This window comes from Alexandromys fortis, unplaced genomic scaffold (genome assembly GCF_014885135.2).
Source record: "Alexandromys fortis isolate MF-2015 unplaced genomic scaffold, M_Fortis_MF-2015_v1.1 scaffold_74, whole genome shotgun sequence".
Lineage (NCBI taxonomy): Eukaryota > Metazoa > Chordata > Mammalia > Rodentia > Cricetidae > Alexandromys > Alexandromys fortis.
In genome coordinates, this window is record NW_026068008.1 from 4,712,831 (window position 1) to 4,731,184 (window position 18,354).

At 42.0% G+C, this 18,354-nt stretch overlaps 1 protein-coding gene across 1 annotated transcript in view; it reads left to right on the top strand.

The window, feature by feature from the left end:
* Chmp4c (charged multivesicular body protein 4C) overlaps positions 1-15,491 on the top strand; it is a 38,622-nt gene extending 23,131 nt beyond the window's left edge. Inside the window, exons 2-5 of the mRNA XM_050161720.1 lie at positions 8,444-8,621; positions 10,519-10,633; positions 13,022-13,175; positions 13,355-15,491. Of these exons, the coding sequence (XP_050017677.1) occupies positions 8,444-8,621; positions 10,519-10,633; positions 13,022-13,175; positions 13,355-13,416 (509 nt within the window). The 3' untranslated portion in view covers positions 13,417-15,491. The remainder of the gene's footprint in view (positions 1-8,443; positions 8,622-10,518; positions 10,634-13,021; positions 13,176-13,354) is intronic.
* The last annotated feature ends 2,863 nt before the right edge of the window (positions 15,492-18,354 follow it).

An 18,354-nucleotide genomic window follows, 5' to 3' on the forward strand; every position in this document is an offset into this window, starting at 1 on the left:
TCCCCCCGCCCAGCTGCTTAGCTCTGTTCTGCCCTGCTATAGGCCTAAAGCAGATTCTTTATTAATCAATGGTGACCACAGCATACAGAGGGGAATCCTACATCAAAATATCTCAAAAAGCTCAAACACTTTCTTTCCAACTTGGGTGCACCAGAAAGTCTCCTGCTAGGAAGCATGTTGAGAAAAAGAAGGGATGTTCTGCTATCAAGGAGGTAGTGATACCAGAGTGCACCATGAATATTCATAAGCACATCTATGAGTGGCCCTCAGGATTAGTATCTCTCAGGCACTCAGAGAAATCTGCAGCTTTTCCATAAAGGCGATAGGAACTTCAGAAGTGCACATTGATACCAGCCTCAACACAGCTGTCCAAGACTAGAGGAATAAGGAGTGTTCAGAGTTGTGTCTGTCTGTGTTTGTCCGGGAAATCTCATAAGGATGAGTTCACCAAGCAAGCTGTAGACTTTGATAAACTATGTTACTGTTGCCATTTCCAAACACAACAAGCAAAATACTTTAAAAAATTAGCAGAAATAAATATAGCTGAAGATAAATTAGAGATCTAGAAATCAAAGTCAAGGAGTCCTGGAACTTCTAACAAAAATGCAGAGATGTTAATTAAGTCTTATAGGGATTTTGAAACAGAGACAAAAAAGAGAATGTTCACTAAGGGTAAAAAATAAGGATTTCAAAAGAGAGTACATAGAAATAACGGAGAAGAAGTAACAAAGGAAACAATAGAAAACCATTTTCTCAATCTGAAGGAAGACTGGTTCTCCAGCACGGGAGTGTCCAGACACTATAGCTGGAGGAGCCACAGCCATGTCTTCATGTGTGGAATGGATGGTGTGGAACTTCTGGGCAAGAGGAAGGAGCAGACGACACAGCACTGTCCCCAGTAATCTGAAGATATTTTAGACATGTAGGTATTCAGAGAATTTATGTGTCCACCTTTATATGTTAGTGTGTGTGTGTGTGAAAACACTTTCTTGAACAAAAGAAGACTCACTCCAGAAAAATGTTTTAAATCTAAGAATGAGAACAATGTGGGATAGAGGGAGCAATAATAAGAAAATAAGAAAGAATTAACACCATAATTTAGTGTAAATAACTGAAATTGTGAAGTTTAATATAAGTATTAACAAGAGTCTTTTAATATTAAAAGGATAAAAAGATTAGCAATAATCAACTAACAATACTGCTATTATTAATAGTAATGTATTTTGATGAACAAAAGGATCTCATTGTATAGACCAGGCTGTTTTGAAACTGGCTATCATGCCCTATGCTTTCTTCCAATTTGTGACCCTCAGCCTCTGAAATGATGGGATTACAGAAGTAAAATTTTTGATTATTTTATTTAGATATTGTAGACTGTGATGATAAGATAATCTAATTTCCAAACAACATATAGATATAAATTTTCTTTTTTTCTTTCTTTTTTTAATTGTTTTTAGTGTGCTATACATTTTTTTCCATTTCTCTCCTTCCCTCCCCTTTCCCATGACCCCCACACTCCCAATTTACTCAGGAGATCTTGTCTTTCCTTCCTATTTAGATCCATGTATATCTCTGTTTCTCCGAGGGTCCTCTTTGTTGTCTAGGTTCTCTAGGGTTGTGGATAGTCGTTTTTCTTTGGATAAAAGTTTGTCTATTTTTTGATTTTTCTCAAAGAATCACCCCGTTGTCTCATTGATTCTTTGTATTGTTTTGTTTTTATTTTGTTGATTTCAGCTATCAATTTGATTATTTTCTGGCCTCTAGTCCTCCTGGGTGCGTTTGCTTCTTTTTGTTCTAGAGCTCTCAGGTGTTCTGTTAGCACACTGGTGTGGAATTTTTCTAGTTTCTTTATGCAGGCATTTAGTGCTATGAACTTTCCTTTTAACACCACTTTCATTGTGTCCCATAAGTTTAGGTTTGCTGTGTGGTCATTGTTGAATTTTAGGAAGTCTTTAATTTTTTCCTTTATTTCTTCCTTGACCCAATGGTGATTCAGGTAAGCATTGTTATATTTGTGTTTGTGGATTGTCTCAACTTAGTTTTGCTGTTAAATTCTAATTTTAAGCCATGGTGATCTGATAAGATACATGGAGTTATTCCAAGTTTTTTTTTTGTGTCTGTTGAGGTTTACTTTGATACCAAGCATGTGGTCAATTTTTTTTCTTTTAAAGAAAACATTTAATTGGCGTGGCCTGCTTACAGTTCAGAGGGTTAGTCCATTGTCATCACAGTGGGACATGGCAGGCAGACATGGTGCTGGAGAAGGAGCTGGAATTCCTACTTCTTGACTTTCAGGCAACAGGAAGTGATCTGAGACATTGGACAGTATTTTGACCTTAAGAGACCTCAAAGCTCACCCCTATAGTGACACACTTCCTCCAACAAAGCCGTACGTAGTCAATTTTTGAGAAGTTTCTATGAGGTAATGAGAAGAAAGTATATTTGTTTGTGTCTGGATGGAATGTTATATAGATGTCTGTTATGTTCACTTGAGTCATAACATCTGTTAGCTTCCTTATTTCTCTGTTAATGTTCTGTCTGGCAGACCTGTCCAGTGATGAGAATGGGGTGTTGAATTCTCCCACTATTAGTGTGTAGGGTTTCATTATGTGATTTAAGCTTTAGTAATATTTCTGTTTACATATGAGGGTGCCCTCATATTTGGGGGCATAGATGTTCAGTATTGAGATGTCCTCTTGATGGATTTTTCTTGTGACTAATATGAGATGTCCTTCTTTGTCTCTTGATTGATTTTAGTTTGAAGCCTATTTTGTTAGATATTAGGTTAGCTACACCAGCTTGTTTCTTAGGTCCATTTGATTGGAAAATCTTTTCCCAGCCCTTTACTTTGCAGTGATATCTGTCTTTGAAGTTGAGGTGTGTTTCTTGTATACAGCAGAAGGATGGATTCTGTTTTCCAATCTGTTAGCCTGTGTCTTTTATTTTTCCGAGTCAAGGTTTTTCTATAGCTTTGGAGCCTATCTTGCCACTATCTCTTTTAGACCAGGCTGGCCTTAAACTCACAGAGATCCACCTGCCTCTGCCTCCTGAGTGCTGGGATTGAAGGAATACACTACCACCGCCCAGCTTTAGCCTGTGTCTTTTTTTTTAGGTGAGTTGAATCCATTTATATTAAGGGATATTGATGATCAGTGATTGTTAGTTCCTTTTATTTTAATTTTTGTTGGTGGTGATATTAATTTTCAAAAGGGTTATAAAACTCCACAAATACATTACATGTAAATACAAATATATGCATCTGAGGAAAAATGTAGTATACACAAGTAATCAAAGTAAAAAAATGAACAAAGGTATTTATCATCTCACATAAAGGGAAAAAGAGGACAAAGAGTAGAATAGTCAGAAAATGCATAAAATATATCCATAAACCAAAAAGTTATTACAGTAAATGAGATGAAAATATGATTAAACAGTGACTCTTGAATAAACTGTCAATTATATGCTACTTAAAATAAGTATCACAGTCCTCTTGGGAGGAAACTGAGACACATCAGCAGTACGAAATGGAGCCATTAAATACTGAGGATGTAGCAGTGAACTTCGCCTCAGAAGAGTGGGCTGTGTTGGATTCTAGTCAAAAGAATCTCTACAGAAATGTGATGAAGGAAACATTTTCTAACCTGATCTCCATAGAAAAAGCACTAGAAGAAAATATTGAAGAGGACTATAAAGATCTCAGCAGGAATATGGAAATTCAGAGCACTGAGAAAGATTATGTAAATGAATGTCATAATGAGTGTGATAAAAACCAGCAACCTATTCCAGAGAGTGTGATCAATAAAGATATGTCTTCCAGAGTAAGAGCTCATGAGACTCATTGCTTGTAACAAACATTATTGGTCATTTATCCTTACATGGGTATCTCAGAGAAAAAAGGAGAGGGAAACCACCACTGTATAAGCGAGCTGTGGCAAAAGCTTTTAAACATCAGAAACATTGGAAAGATATCATTTATTCTGAATCACTTCAGGTATTTGAAACTTCTCCTGAAGAGAAACCCAGGGAAAAACAACAATGTAATGAAGCCTGTAAGAGTCTCTGTTTTGATCAGCCTCAGGAGAAAACTCACACTGAAGATAAACTCAATGAGGATGTCTTCATGAGATACACACATGGCCACAATGATGAACAAACCCATAAAGATGTGAAACAATATGTATGTAGTCTCTGTGAAGAATCCTTCATTGATTCCAGTGAGCTTACCAACATGAAAAAAGTCATATTGAAGAGAAGAGGTACATTTGTAGGCAATGTGGCAAAACATTTAAATATGCAACATGCTTTGAGAAACATAAAGTAACTCACAAAGGAGACAATACATTTTGGAAAAGCCTTCACCCAATTCAATCATCATAAAAGTCACGAAAGCAGTTACATTGGACAAAAGCCTTATGCTTGCAACATTGGGGAAAAAACTTCACCCGTTTTTCTTATTGAAACATTCATGAAAGGAGCCTCACTGGAGAGAAACCTTATGCATGTAAGCATTGTGGAAAAACCTTCAACAATCACAGTAGTCATAACATACATGGAAGAAGGCACACAGTAGGGAAACCTTATACATTTAAGCATTATGGAAAAACCTTCAGCCAGCCCTGTAGTTGTTACAGACATGCAAGAAGCCACACTGCAGAGAAACCTTATGCATGTAAGCATTGTGGAAAAGCCTTTATATTGTTCCAGTAATCTGAATATCCATGAAATAATCCACACTGGAAAAAAGCCTTATGCATGTAAACATTGTGGAAAAGCCTTCAACAGTTGTAGTAGTTGTAACAGACATGAAAGGAGGCACACTGCAGAGAAAGCTTATGCATGTAAGCATTGTGGAAAAAACGTCACCAGTTTTTCTTATCAAAACATTCATGAAAGAATTCACACTGGAGAGAAAACTTATGCATGTAAGCATTGTGGAAAAGCATACACCAATTCCGGTGCTTGTAACATTCATGAAAGAATGCACAGAGCAGAGAGACATTATACATGCAAGCATTGTAGAAATGTCCTTTTCTGTCCCAGGATTCTGAATATGCATGAAATAATTCACACTGGAAAAAAACCTTCTGCATGTAAGCATTGTGGAAAAGCCTTCAACCACTCCAGTAATTGTAACGGACATGAAAGGAGCCACACAGCAGAAAAATCTTATGCATGAGCATTGTGGAAAAGCCTTCAACAAATCCAGTAGGTGTAACAGACATGAAAGGAGCCACACTACAGAGAAGCAGAAGACTTATACATGCAAACATTGTGGAAAAACTGTTTCTGCTTTAGGCATCTGAACATCCATGAAATAATTCACACTGACAAAAGCCTTATGTATCTAAGCATTGTGGAAAATCATTCAACAACACCAGTAGTTGTAACAGACATGGAAGGAGTCACGCTGCAGAGAAACGTTTTTCATGTAGGCATTGTGAAAAAACCTATACAAGTTTCAGTTCTTGTAAGACTCTTGAAAAAAGTTCACATTAAAGTGAATTCTAATACATTTAAGCAGTGTGAAAAAGTGTTTACCTGCTCCAATCACCTGGATATCCAGGAAAAGATTCACATGGGAGAAAAGTCTTGAGCATGTAAACATCTTGGAAAAGCCTCAGTGACCTCAGTAGTCATAACAGACATGAATGAAGTCACACTTTAGAGAAGCCTTATTCATGTAAGTATTGTGTAAAACCCTTCACCAATTTCTATTTCTGTAAGGTTCATGAAAATGAAAGAGATCATACTGAAGAGAAGTGTTATATATGTGTGCATTGTGGGAAAGCATTTACCTACTCCAGTCAGCTGAACATCCATGAAAAGGTTCAAATTGGAGAGAAGGTTTTTGCATGTAAACCTTACAGGAAACCTTTCAACACTTACAATTTGTCCTGATTTGCACAAAAAACAATCACACTGGAGAGGAACTCTTTGTGTGTAAAAGATGTGGAAACTGTTCATTCTGTAGACAGACATAAAATAGTACACTTGAAAGTAAAGCCTTATGCACATAACAATTGTAGAAAAGCCTTCAGCTGCTCTTGTGATCATAACAGACATGAAACTCTTCACACTAGTCAGTAGCCTAATGTGTGTAACCATTGTCAGAAAGTCTTTACTAGATTCACTTGGTCCAAGAGTAAAAACATTCACACTGGATAGAAACCTTTTGTATGTACACATGGTATATAAACTATTTCTTTGTTCTTGTCCTTTTAACAAGTATAAAGATCTCACACAGTGGGCTGGAGAGATGGCTCAGAGGTTAAGAGCACTGCCTGCTCTTCCAGAGGTCCTGAGTTCAATTCCCAGCAACCACATGGTGGCTCACAACCATCTGTACTGAGATCTGGCGCCCTCCTCTGGTGTGAGGGCATACATGGAGGCAGAATGTTGTATACATAACAAATAAATAAATCTTTTAAAAAAAGAAAAGATCTCACACAGTATCTGTAATGTGGGAAAGTCTTCAGCAATCCAGTTTCTGTAACTCGTGCACAGATTTACACTGGAAAGGATTCTAATGCATATATCCATTTAAGTATTGTTCAAAGTCTTCAGCAGTTCCTGTTGCCATGATGTTCTAAAGAATTCACTCTGGAGATAGACTTCACATGTATAACCATGTGGAAAATCTTTTAGCATTCAAAAGAAAACCCAAGTATCCTATTTTTGAGTTAGACATGGTAGTGCATGCCTGAAATTCTAGGACTTTGGAAGTTGAATGAGACAAGGCATTCATGAGTTTGAATCCAGTCTAAACTACATAATGAAATCCTGTCTCAAAGACAAGCAAACAAGCTAACAAACCATGTTTGAAATAGAGATTTACATAAAATTATTGCAAACAGATTATAATAAAAAGAATTTCAAAATACTAATTTTTTAAATAAAGTAAAATGGGATTTTAGGGGAAAGGGATAAAAATAGTATAGGGTATTTTTATATGGGTTTTCAAAAAATTTTCACTGTCCATGAATCTTTCACAAAATAGCTGCCTATGTCCACAAATAAAGTCACTGCAAATCTCTTCTGTATTCTGCCAACACGGGTGCTGGCTTTTGCAGTCCTGAGTCTCTTCATTTGCTTCTTAGATTTTTTTCCCCATGGTTCACTTGACTGTTCCTTTTCCTAATACATCACAGCCATTGTATTTGGGTTAATATTTCTTTGTACCATCTGAGGAATCACAAACCATACCACAGTACCTTAGTGTTACCAAGGTGGACTCTGAATACAGACACCAAGGTGGCACGGGGTGGGGTGTGCATGATCCTTTATCATTTTCTTGGATTTCTGCCTTGGATTCTGTTGTCTTCCCAGGGTGGAGGGTTTCATTAAATAAACATTTGTTTTCTGTCAAGTCCCCGCTTCTGGCAATTACTGTGTCATTTATGGTGGTGGCTGCCCAACAGGCACTTGGGAAGAACAGAGCTCCATCAATCACTAGTAGAACTACCAAGAGGCCATGGCTGCGTGAGAGTCTGGGCACAATGGAATGAATAGCAGAATCCACTGGATCTGCAGAGAAGCCCTTGGCCAGCACAGACTGGGAGGTTTCCCCAGATATTTGTTGTGATAATTTGCCTGCTTCCTTCTGAATCCACAAACCACTTGACTTCCTTTGCCAAATCTGTTTAGTTATCTTTTGTCTGTATATTATACATTGTACGTATTATAACACACTCCTACTGTTCTCTTCCGGGATTTTCCCCAAAGGTCTTGCCAACCTGGATGTTGTGAGCCCTTTTGGAGGCTATCTCACCAGGTGCCACAGTCAAAAGGACTCTTGGTTTTGTGGAGCAAGTAACTGGCCAGGGGGAGGATTATTCAGATCTTGTTTCTCAGAAACAGGGCTCTGCCCTCTCAGCGGAGCGCCATCTAACCCTGGAGCGGGACTCCAACTGCACTGATTTCGGGACATCAACCTAAGGGCCATCTCCCTTCTGATCAAGATGCTCAGCTCAGGACTTTAAGTTCTAGCTGCCTTAAACTGGCTGTCTTTAGCAAGTCACTGTGTTTCTTTGAGTTTTAGTAAATTTGCCTTCAAGAAAGGAGGCTAGATTTGACAGCCATTAAAGTCTTTGCCTCTTGTAAAGATTGATTTATTTTTGGTATGGCTTTTCCTAATATACTTAATTTTTACCCCCTATATGACATGAACATACATATTTCTGTGGCATATTTTGTGACTATGCAAGTTGACTTTCCGTCCTCTTACACTCGCCAGATCTTTGGAAGAAAGAATAACCAAGTGTTTCGAGAGAATAGCTGGTGTAGAGATGGAGAGACAGATGTTCCCCTTGGCTCAGGGCTGTTTAATGTGCTCAGGTCCTCAGGTCCTCAGGTTTCAGCAGTTCTGGGTCCATGCATGGTCTGAGCCTCTTAAGTGAGTGTAGCTGTTTCTTCTGATACAAACACTGGTTTCTTCCTTGTTTAGCTGCCTTGCAGGCGTTGAAAAGGAAGAAGAGGTTTGAGAAGCAGCTCTCGCAGGTTGATGGCACCCTGTCCACCATTGAGTTCCAGCGGGAAGCGCTAGAGAACTCGCACACCAACACTGAGGTCTTACGGAACATGGGCTTTGCAGCCAAGGCAATGAAAGCTGTTCATGAAAACATGTGAGTGACCCAGACTTCTTGTCCTTAATGTTGGGGAGAGCCTGTGAAACCGTATGACGATTCTGGTATTGAATGGAATGCTCTCTCAGAAGTAGTTTTGAATTTCCAGTGACAAAATAAAAAAAAGGAAAAAAGTATAGAATTTTGTTTTCACTATTTATTTCTCAGTCCCTTTATGAAATCCTATCTGTAAAAACAGTAATTCTAGGATTCTAAGGTCAGTGAAGGTGTTAGAACTGTAGAATAGTGGTTGCCATTCTTTGGTGCCTATGACAATCATCTAGATAAAAGCTGTTAAGAGCATGCAGACACCCAGCCTCCTTGAATTTAGCCTGAGAATAGAACTTCTGTTTTAACCGAGTTCCCCAGGCCAAGACGGACGTCACCTACTATTTGAAAGCCCCTGACACAAAGTATTAGTTTCTGGGACCAGGGTTTATAGTTTTCTGGCTGTAATCCCATTCCCAAAGTTGACTGTACCCTGGCAAATGACTTTCTATCTCTCCCTGACTCAGTTTCATCGCCTGTCATTTCTTACTTCTGCTTGTTGAGAATTTCAGTGAGATGCTAGACATAGCACAGTTTCTGCTGCAAGCAAGCACTGAGCAGTCAGTCTCTGAGAAGTGGGAAGGTACCATGGTCTATGTTCACTGTGGGCAATGCAGACCTGGGACCTGATCCTCTGCTGATGAGGGACAGTGACAGTAGACTCCTGGCCAAGGAGTAGTAAGTGCTGAGATACAGACTCGGTTCCAGAGGGCCAAAGGTAGCGGTTGGGGTTATGAAGACCTCTTTGAGACCATCTTCTTTCCTTAGTAACTCATCAACCAGCTGCCATCCTGGCACTTCAGAGTTCATTATGTGCACGTTGGGACTCCCAGTACCCATGATGGGACTCCCAGTACGCCACGGCGGAAAACTGAGTGCTGAAGTGGATTGCAAAGCTGGGCTTTACCTCTAAGTCCCTTAAGAGCATGAGACAATAGTGCTCTTTGGAGACAGGTGTAGTCTCAGCCCCAGACTTTGGTCATACTTGCTCTGTACTCCCTTTAGTAAACACATTTGCTACAGCTCTAATGAGGATTGAGCGTAACGGGTGGGAGGAAAATGATAAGAGAATTCCTTTCCATCACCTATGAAAACATGCCGAAGTTCTCAGTTCTGTAGTAGTAGAGTCTGAGGAACTGAAAAGACAGGGAGTCCTGGGCTCAGCCTTTCAGTGGTGAGGCTACTTCATAATGAAGGACACTCACTTCTCTTCTGTCTAATCAGCTTGGCCTGCTTTCTGAGCTGGAGGAAAGATACAGGGCTACAAAAGCAAGCTAGAGCCTGGCCTGGAGACCTCGGAGACTGACTGTGAAGCAGCTGTCCTTGGACCTGCTTGCTCCTGCTGCCACTGGCTGAGGGTGTGCTGGGTCAAATCCTACTGTTTCAGCGCCCCTCCCCCACAGTCACTGCAAGGGAAACCCTCAAGGAGTGAGCATTTCAGAGCTACTGCCTTATACTCTCCAGTCCCAAAGTTTAGTTTCTCTACAGAGCTGCTTCAGGATTGGCTGCTGAGAACTGCTGTGCCGTCTCAGTCATGGTGGTTCTCAGTGAATTAAGGGGCATCCACACAGGGGTACTGCACACGCTCTACCACACGCACCTCCCAAACTCTTCTATTTCAAGCGATTCTCGAAGGTAATATTGAAAATACATGTGATTGTCCAGGGTTACTAATTTTTTGACACTCCAATTACTATTTTTCTTAATTGATGAATGTTGAACCAGGAATTTTTGTCATGGTGCTGATGTAACTAAAGAGTATATCTGAAATGAACTTGTTTTCATATGGAATTAAGTCTAAATTCATAATTGTAAGATGAAACTAAAATTCCAACTAAATGTTCCCCAGGGATCTGAACAAAATTGATGACTTGATGCAAGATATCACCGAGCAGCAGGACATTGCCCAGGAAATCTCAGAAGCGTTTTCTCAAAGGGTTCAGTTTGCTGATGGCTTTGATGAGGTAGGTGCAATCCTAAAGAATGTGGCACTGCGGCTGCTCTCGAGGGCAGCTTCCTATCACAGATAGCAGACAATGTTTATTGCTTAACAAATAAATGATGTTTATGGGAAGTATCATTTTCCAGGCGGGAAATGAGGTGTTAGTAGCTGATTTCAAGGAAAGATGACTATGGTTTGGCAAACGGCTTCTTAATTAGGTTTTTAGATATTAAGGAAAAAGAAAACTGCGCGGTTATATGAAGTTAGTGATGTTTAATGGTTGGAGTATATATAGTCTCATTATGAGGGATCACGTGCTCTCACATCTGCCCACAGAGCAGACGGTGTCACTCTGTCACAGCAGATGACTGCTCTGTGGCTGCTAAGTTAGGAGTTAGGCTGCTCCGCTCATCCCTCAGTCTGTAAAACAAGTCATTGTGGAGTGACATTGTTTACGCTCCCGTTTTGTTCATGTCAATCCGTCCCGCAGCTCGGGAAGGCTGTAGTTACAGTGGTGGTGCTCACAGTGGAAATTTCAGTGGTTCCATTCAGGTTACACGTGCCCAGGGTGAGGACCTTCTTAGGCACATTCCCAAGGGACAGAATAGCACAGCTTTCTGTTTCTATGTGATAGGACAGACGATGAGTCACAAGCGACGATGTGGCTCAGAGTTTTAGGAAGTGAAGGTTTGCTGCTAGCAATGTTTCAAACTGCTGTGGGAGTGGGGCTGGAGCGATGGCTCAGAGGATAGAGCACTTGTTGCCTTTGCAGAAGACTTGGGTTCTGCTCCCAGCATTCACAGCAGGGATCAAAATCCCAGTTCTGTGGGATCTGATGCCCTCTTCTGATCTCCATGGGCACCAGACGCGCATGTGATACGCTTACAGACATGCAGGCAGATCACTCATACACATAAGGAGTTGACCTGTAGGTCAGATCAGTCATGGCCTGTTCTTGTGTAGCTCTCAAGGCAAGAATGGTTTCAACTCTCTGGAACTGTAGAAAATAAGAAAGAAGAGCCTGCAACAGGAAGGTATCTGGCCTGCAAAGCCTAAAATACTACTGTCTGGCCCTTTGTACAAGAACATGAGGATCGTGAGTCCAAGGTCAACCTTGGGTCACATGGTGAATTCAAAGCCAGCCTGAGATTCATAGGGAGGCCTTGTCTTAAAACAACAGCAGCAGAACAACCGAATATGGAGCCAATTACATGTGCACAGATTCAACACGGCTTCTGGATGTAGGGCCTGCTGATTTGCCCCAGCACTGCCCAGTAATGAATTCTCAATAACCTTGTTGAATGATGGGTGGGTAAAGAGTCTAACTGGATGAATACACAGGTAGGCTAGACCTTCTCTGATAGCTCCCTGCTGAACGACTGCACCTCCCAGGTTGCCTAGTGGATGCCGAGAGGGGATGTAGTGTATGGAGGTAGTCATCCCCGCTCCTGTTACACACGTGGGTGACAAGATGCCCCTTTGCTGTGAGTAAACATGGTCCCACCTAAGGTCAGACCGAGTCTCCCCCTTCTGTCATCTAATCATTTCTCCTCAGGACAGCCTCTGAAGTCCTCACTTCTGCGGAAGCTGATGCATGCTGGAGGAATTCCCAAATTAGGCAGGTGTGAGCTATCTCAGATCAGGCAGGTGTGAGCTATCTCAGATCAGGCAGGTGTGAGCTATCTCAGATTAGTCAGGAGGTGACTGATGTCCTTAAGACCTCAAGATGATGGGAGTTTTTCTTTTTACAGATGTTGGGTGGAGGATAGTTTGATTAAGCCAGACTTTCTGAGCCCACTGTAAAGGAAAAATCCATTATACCAGTTTTGAGTTTCCCTCACACAAACACATGGGCTGGGGTGTGATCCAGAGGCACGGCACTTGCCTAGCACGAGCAGACACTGCTGTTCCATCCCTAGCACTGTGAACAAAATCACCTAAACACAATTTATATTGACCTTAATGATCTGATAGAGAATCTATGGTATTTTTTTCCTTTCTGTGCAATATATTTTCTCTGCTAGTTTTAGTTTCAATAGTATTAACTCAACTGAAAATTTATTTCCTCTAATTAAAATTGCAGAGATTCTCAACTGGAGAGAAAGAAAAAGAACATACTGAAAAAATGACAGTCAAGGTGTAAATTTCCAGAACCAGAGGAGATTATATATTCAGCCCAAATTACTTGAATGGCTGTTTACTGAAGTATTATAAGATTAACTACAACAAATTTGTACAACCCGAAGCATTCATTTCCAATCATTGCTCAGTGTTGCTTAATTTTAAAATAATAAATATTCCGTTCCACTGGGTTAGCACACATCAGTTGGGTGGCAGATGTTCTCATCGCTGTGTTTAGGGAAGCCACCTCCTGTAACACTAACTCCGTAATTCTCTCCTCTCTGTTCAGGATGAGCTGCTGGCAGAACTTGAGGAACTGGAGCAGGAAGAATTAAATAAGAAGATGACAAAGATGCAGCTTCCGAACGTGCCGGCCTCTTCCCTCCCCTCACAGCCCAGTAGGAAGCCCAGCATGCCCTCCAGTGCACACCAATATCGAGCAGGTGTGTGCACACCCCACAACCCGTGCCCACGTACCTCAGAGCAGTAGGCAGGCTGCTGCTTTCAGCGCCTCCTTGTCCCTGACCTGTATACATAAACACACCTAGTATGCCGTTCCTACCCGTTTCCCATGTGAGCGTAAATGACACTCATGACTTGTCTCCTCACTTTTGTGTTCCAGCGTCGTCCAGGAGGACAGAGGACGATGACGACTTCCAGCAGTTGGCAGCTTGGGCTACTTAAGCCAAAATGGGAACCTCTGACGCCTAAATTATTAAACTACACATAAGACATAAATGCTTTTGCAAAGCTTAGAAGATAGCAGTTACCTGTTTTATGAATTGCTGTCTTTTACAAAGCAGTTAAGTCATGTGTAGACACATCAGACATGGAAAGGGGCTGGTAGCATCATCGAAGACCCTTCCAGACTGATGGAGTGGGGGCTATCTGCTCTATTCTCTACTGTATTTTAGTTCTGGTACAAGTTGATTCTTTGTGTATATGTATTGAAAGAAAACTGATTCTACTGATATTTAATACATATTCCAGCTTGTAAGTCATCCTCGAGTGATACCTAGGGTAACTGGGGGTGATGTCTATGCAAATACAAGGCTGCTGTGGTCTACGTCACCCACAGTAAATGTAAATACGCTTCTAGAACAGATCTGAAGAGAAGTCCTTAGTGAGTTTATGTATACAGTTTCACTTGAGTCTCAGGGTTGGAAATCTTCATGGAGCTTTAATTGACATTTATTGTGCAGGTTGAGCTTTGAGTGGGGGCAATGCATGCATCGCCCCAAATGTCTGATTGCACAAGCAGTTTAGTCTGCTCACCAGGGCTCTCCGGGTGTAATTCAGCCACTTAGAAAGCCAAATGAACAATGCCCATTGCTTCCTGTTGTGTGCTCTCCTCTGCGCTAAGAAAACGAAACAATGCTTCACAGCATGCGCCTCATAAAAATACGAAAATACTGGCAATTAAAAATATATCTGGAGTAAAATTTTGCTTATAATTATGGTTAAATGCAGATAAATTATAAACTTAGGTATCTCGCATGCCATATCAGACGGTAAAATGGCAAGCACCATCATGCGAGGTTTTCTGATGCCCTCTGAACTCCTTTGAGCAACGCTGCGGTACGGAGGAGCACGGAGGAGGACGGAGGAGGAGCACCACCACCGCTGCCGCATCTCTGAGCCTTTGTTCCGGCTCAGTGGTCCCATTCTGCCGCAGGTGTTTGGCACTTGTTCTTTCTCTTGGCATTTTTCCTGCCCTGCCCAACACACACACCAAATCCTCCTCATTCTTTAAATTCTGGCTAAAATATTCCATCTTGGGAAACTTTAAAATTTTTTTTCCAGACTATATGCTTGTTTTTATAGCACTCAGCTTTCTGTCATGGCATTTTCCATGTTCTCTCTCAACACTTAACCTGAGTGCATTCCCCTGTTGGACTGTGGTAGGGTGAGGGATGAGACTGCTTTAAATAGTGAATTTTCAGGACTCTTCATGGTCTCTCATGTACCCTAGGCAAGACTTTGAGCATTGACTCAGTGCTCAGCAGCTGACAGGCGACCGACTGGCCCTCTGTCCCCAAGCAGTCCTGAGATCGGGCCAAGCCTGTGGAGCAGCAACAGAGTTAGACACCGAAGGGGAGACAGCTCTGGACAGGGATGCCCAGGACAAGGGAGGCGGATGCAGTGTGCTCATCCCGTGTCCTGGCTCGCACACCACCCACGTGCCCACTGAGTACAGCTAGCTGCGGGGAAGGGGAGGGGAGGCACAAAGCCCCCACCAGACTTGTGAAACTTGTAAGGCAAGTGAATTTTATTTATGCTTAATTTTAGTTAATTTAATTAAAAAAACATTTGTCAACGCATTCATTAGAAACATCGAAGTATTTCAGCACCTTAGTTCTGCCTTTTCAGCAGTTAAATTTGTAGACTGTTTATGGGCCAGTATTTGTATCTGTCCTGTCTTTCCGCCTCCCTCGCTTCTTTCCATCTCTCTGAGATTTTAGACACAGCCTCACCATGTAGCACAAGGGTTCACTTTATACCTCAGGCTGACGTTGAACTTCACCCCTCTGTCTTTAGCCTCCAAAGCCCTGGGATTGCGGGCTCGCATTGCTGTGCCCAGCACTGGGCCGATAGTTACAGCTGATCTAGGAGGCACTCTCAGTGTAAAATACACACTGGATTTCAAAGACTTGGTGAACAAAACTGTAAAATAGCTCATCAGCAATTGCATCTTGATTATATGTAGAAATGTTATTTTAAATGCTTTGCATTGAATAAAATACAGTATTTGAAATTTAGCTTTCCTATATCTTTTATTTTTTTTAAAAACATGTAGTTCCTGAGAAACTTAAAACTGTAACTATGGTCTCATTACATTTCCACTGTTTAGTTCTGGGCAGGACCAGCTCCACTCTGTCACCGAGTATACAGGTAATGTGTGAGCTGAGGCACTAAAATGCTGAAATATATATAAAAAAGAGATGATATTACACTGTAAAGACACAAGAATACTTGGAGGTGAATCTTGATGCCACCCCTGTTGACAACATGGAGGGACTGGTGAAGTGGAACAAGTGAGCCGCAGAGGCAGGCTGCCCTAATTCAAAGGCCGGATTGGGCAATCTTTTCTCAGTTTACATACCAATCCCAGTTCCCACCCCCTCCCCCTCCTCCCACTCCCTCCTCCTACCCTCACAACCCTGATCCACAGAGAGGACATGGTTCCCATGAGGAGTCAACATGTGGCTTTGAGGCAGGACCAAGGTCTTCCCTACTATATCTAGTCTGAGCAAGAAATCCCTCCATAAGGAATGGGCTTCAAAAGCCAGCTCAAGCCCTAGGGATGCATCCTGGTCCCACACGGCAAAGCATTCTTAGCATAACAAAACTCTGAATTTATACATTCTGGGATGTTTGCTAATATATATTCATATTTATAGTATATATACATATGCATATATATGCATATATATATATATATATATATATATATATATATATATGCTACCCCCTTTACCAGGGATTGCAGTAGTAGACCTAGACTTTTGTTGTGTAAGAAACACACTCAAGATAATTTAAAAAACAAGCCCCAGCTTGTGATGAGAATCAAAGGAGATTCTTAAAATGCAGATGGAAGGAGTGCCCGGAAACAAGGCAGCCATAGTTGACAACGGAAGGGAACAACACACTGCCATCATTCGGGCAGGTGTTCTCAGGAGTCATGGTCCAGGGTCAGCACATCGGCTGCTCAAACTTGGCTCCTGTACGTACTCCTTAGTCAGTCATCTGGACCCCCCAAATGAGAAAGCAAGTTGGGGGTGACAGTGCTGGAATCAAGGTGACCTTACCTGCCCCTGCCCACCTAAAACTTCAACATTCCACCTGCTGCCGTGGTTGTCCAGTCAACAGTGGAGAACGGTTCAGTCCTAACTAATATTTCTCCCGTGGAGAATGGAGTCAGAGAACCGGCTTCTTCAGCGGAAACTGGCGTAGTGAGGAGTTTAGGCTCCACAGCCGCATCTGTCTTGGGAAACTAATTAGACTGTATGGTAAAGCCAGCGAGCCTAGCAAGAGAAAAGCAAACAGACAGCAACAATGACGCTAAGACTAATCAGGAGCCACTACATTCCAGCCCCAGGAAATAGAGTGAGGACGTGTGAGTCCACGTTCGTCTCCTTGCCCCTTCCTTTCTCCTATCTCCTTAATTTAAGACTGACATTAATGATTCTGTTGGAGAAAATGCTTCTTAAAACAGCTGCAATCCTTCCCCAACTCCAGACCCACTTTCTATCGTCTGTTTCTTGGCTTACTAGAAGTTCTGTCAAACTATCTATAGAACACTCGAGCTAGGAAACACGGAGCGCATGAAGCCAGGACAAAGCTGTCAAGTGTTACTCAGAAAGGACATGGTCACTTCCACACACACATGGTCACCTCCACGTGCACACCGTCACCTCCACACGCACACGGTCACCTCCACACGCACACGGTCACCTCCACACGCACACGGTCACCTCCACACGCACATGGTCACCTCCACACACACATGGTCACCTCCACACACACATGGTCACCTCTACACGCACATGGTCACCTCCACACGCACATGGTCACCTCCACACGCACATGGTCACCTCCACATGTACACGGTCACCTCCACACACACAGGTATCCTGTGATGATGGATACTGCTTCTGTGCTGACACGCCACAGAGGGCTGGAGACACATCTATAGCACTCGACCGTAAGCGGTCCCTTCATTTGGACGTCCTGTGGGATGCTGATGTGTGCAGTCATTATTTTGACTATAGAAGTACCACCCCATCACCTCACCCTCTGAGTTTTGGTTTCCATGGTTTCTATTACCCGTGAATAGCTACAACCTGAACATGTCAAAGGAAAACAATCAAAGTGGAACTGTAAGTGTGTGCTGATGACATCCTGCGCTCCTTGTGCATCTGGCCTCGGATGTGACGTGGGTTTTGCACTGTGTGTCCACACGGTATGTGCTACCTGACACATACGTTAGTGGCCTTGGTTATCAGGCTGTCACAGTATAGCAGTGATGTGATCAAGTAATCCTTATTTTACTTAGTAATGTACTCAAAGGGTAAGAATAGTGGAACATGTAATTTTACTGTTATATTGTCGGGATGATTTAATTTAGTCCTGACTGTGTCTAATATAAGCTATATGTGTGTGTGTGTGTGTGTATTTAAGCACATGTATACATGTATGTACATGGTTTGGTCTGCCCATGACTTTCAGATAAGGTCTTGGGCCATATTCCCTACAGATGTGTGCGTGTGTTAAGCACAGATGACATATATGTGTTTGAAAACCTCTTCCTTGCTTTTGCTGCTTACTTTCTCGGTTTCTTTAGTCCTAATTCTTGCCTTCCCTTTTCTTTGCTCACTAATGCAAAGTTACCGTGTCCACCATGATTTCATTATTACCATCTCTCCCCGTTATCGCCTCCACAGCTCTTAAGGTATTCCCTGTTATGACCACCTCGCAACCACGCCTTTGTTTCAGAAGGTTGCTATGACCAAGTTGCTATGCTTGTGTTCTGCTTCTGTGACCCCTGGTTATTTCCTGCCGAATCCCCCATTGGGAAAGCCCCTTCTCCTGAGCTATAAAACCCTTAACTTCCCCACAACA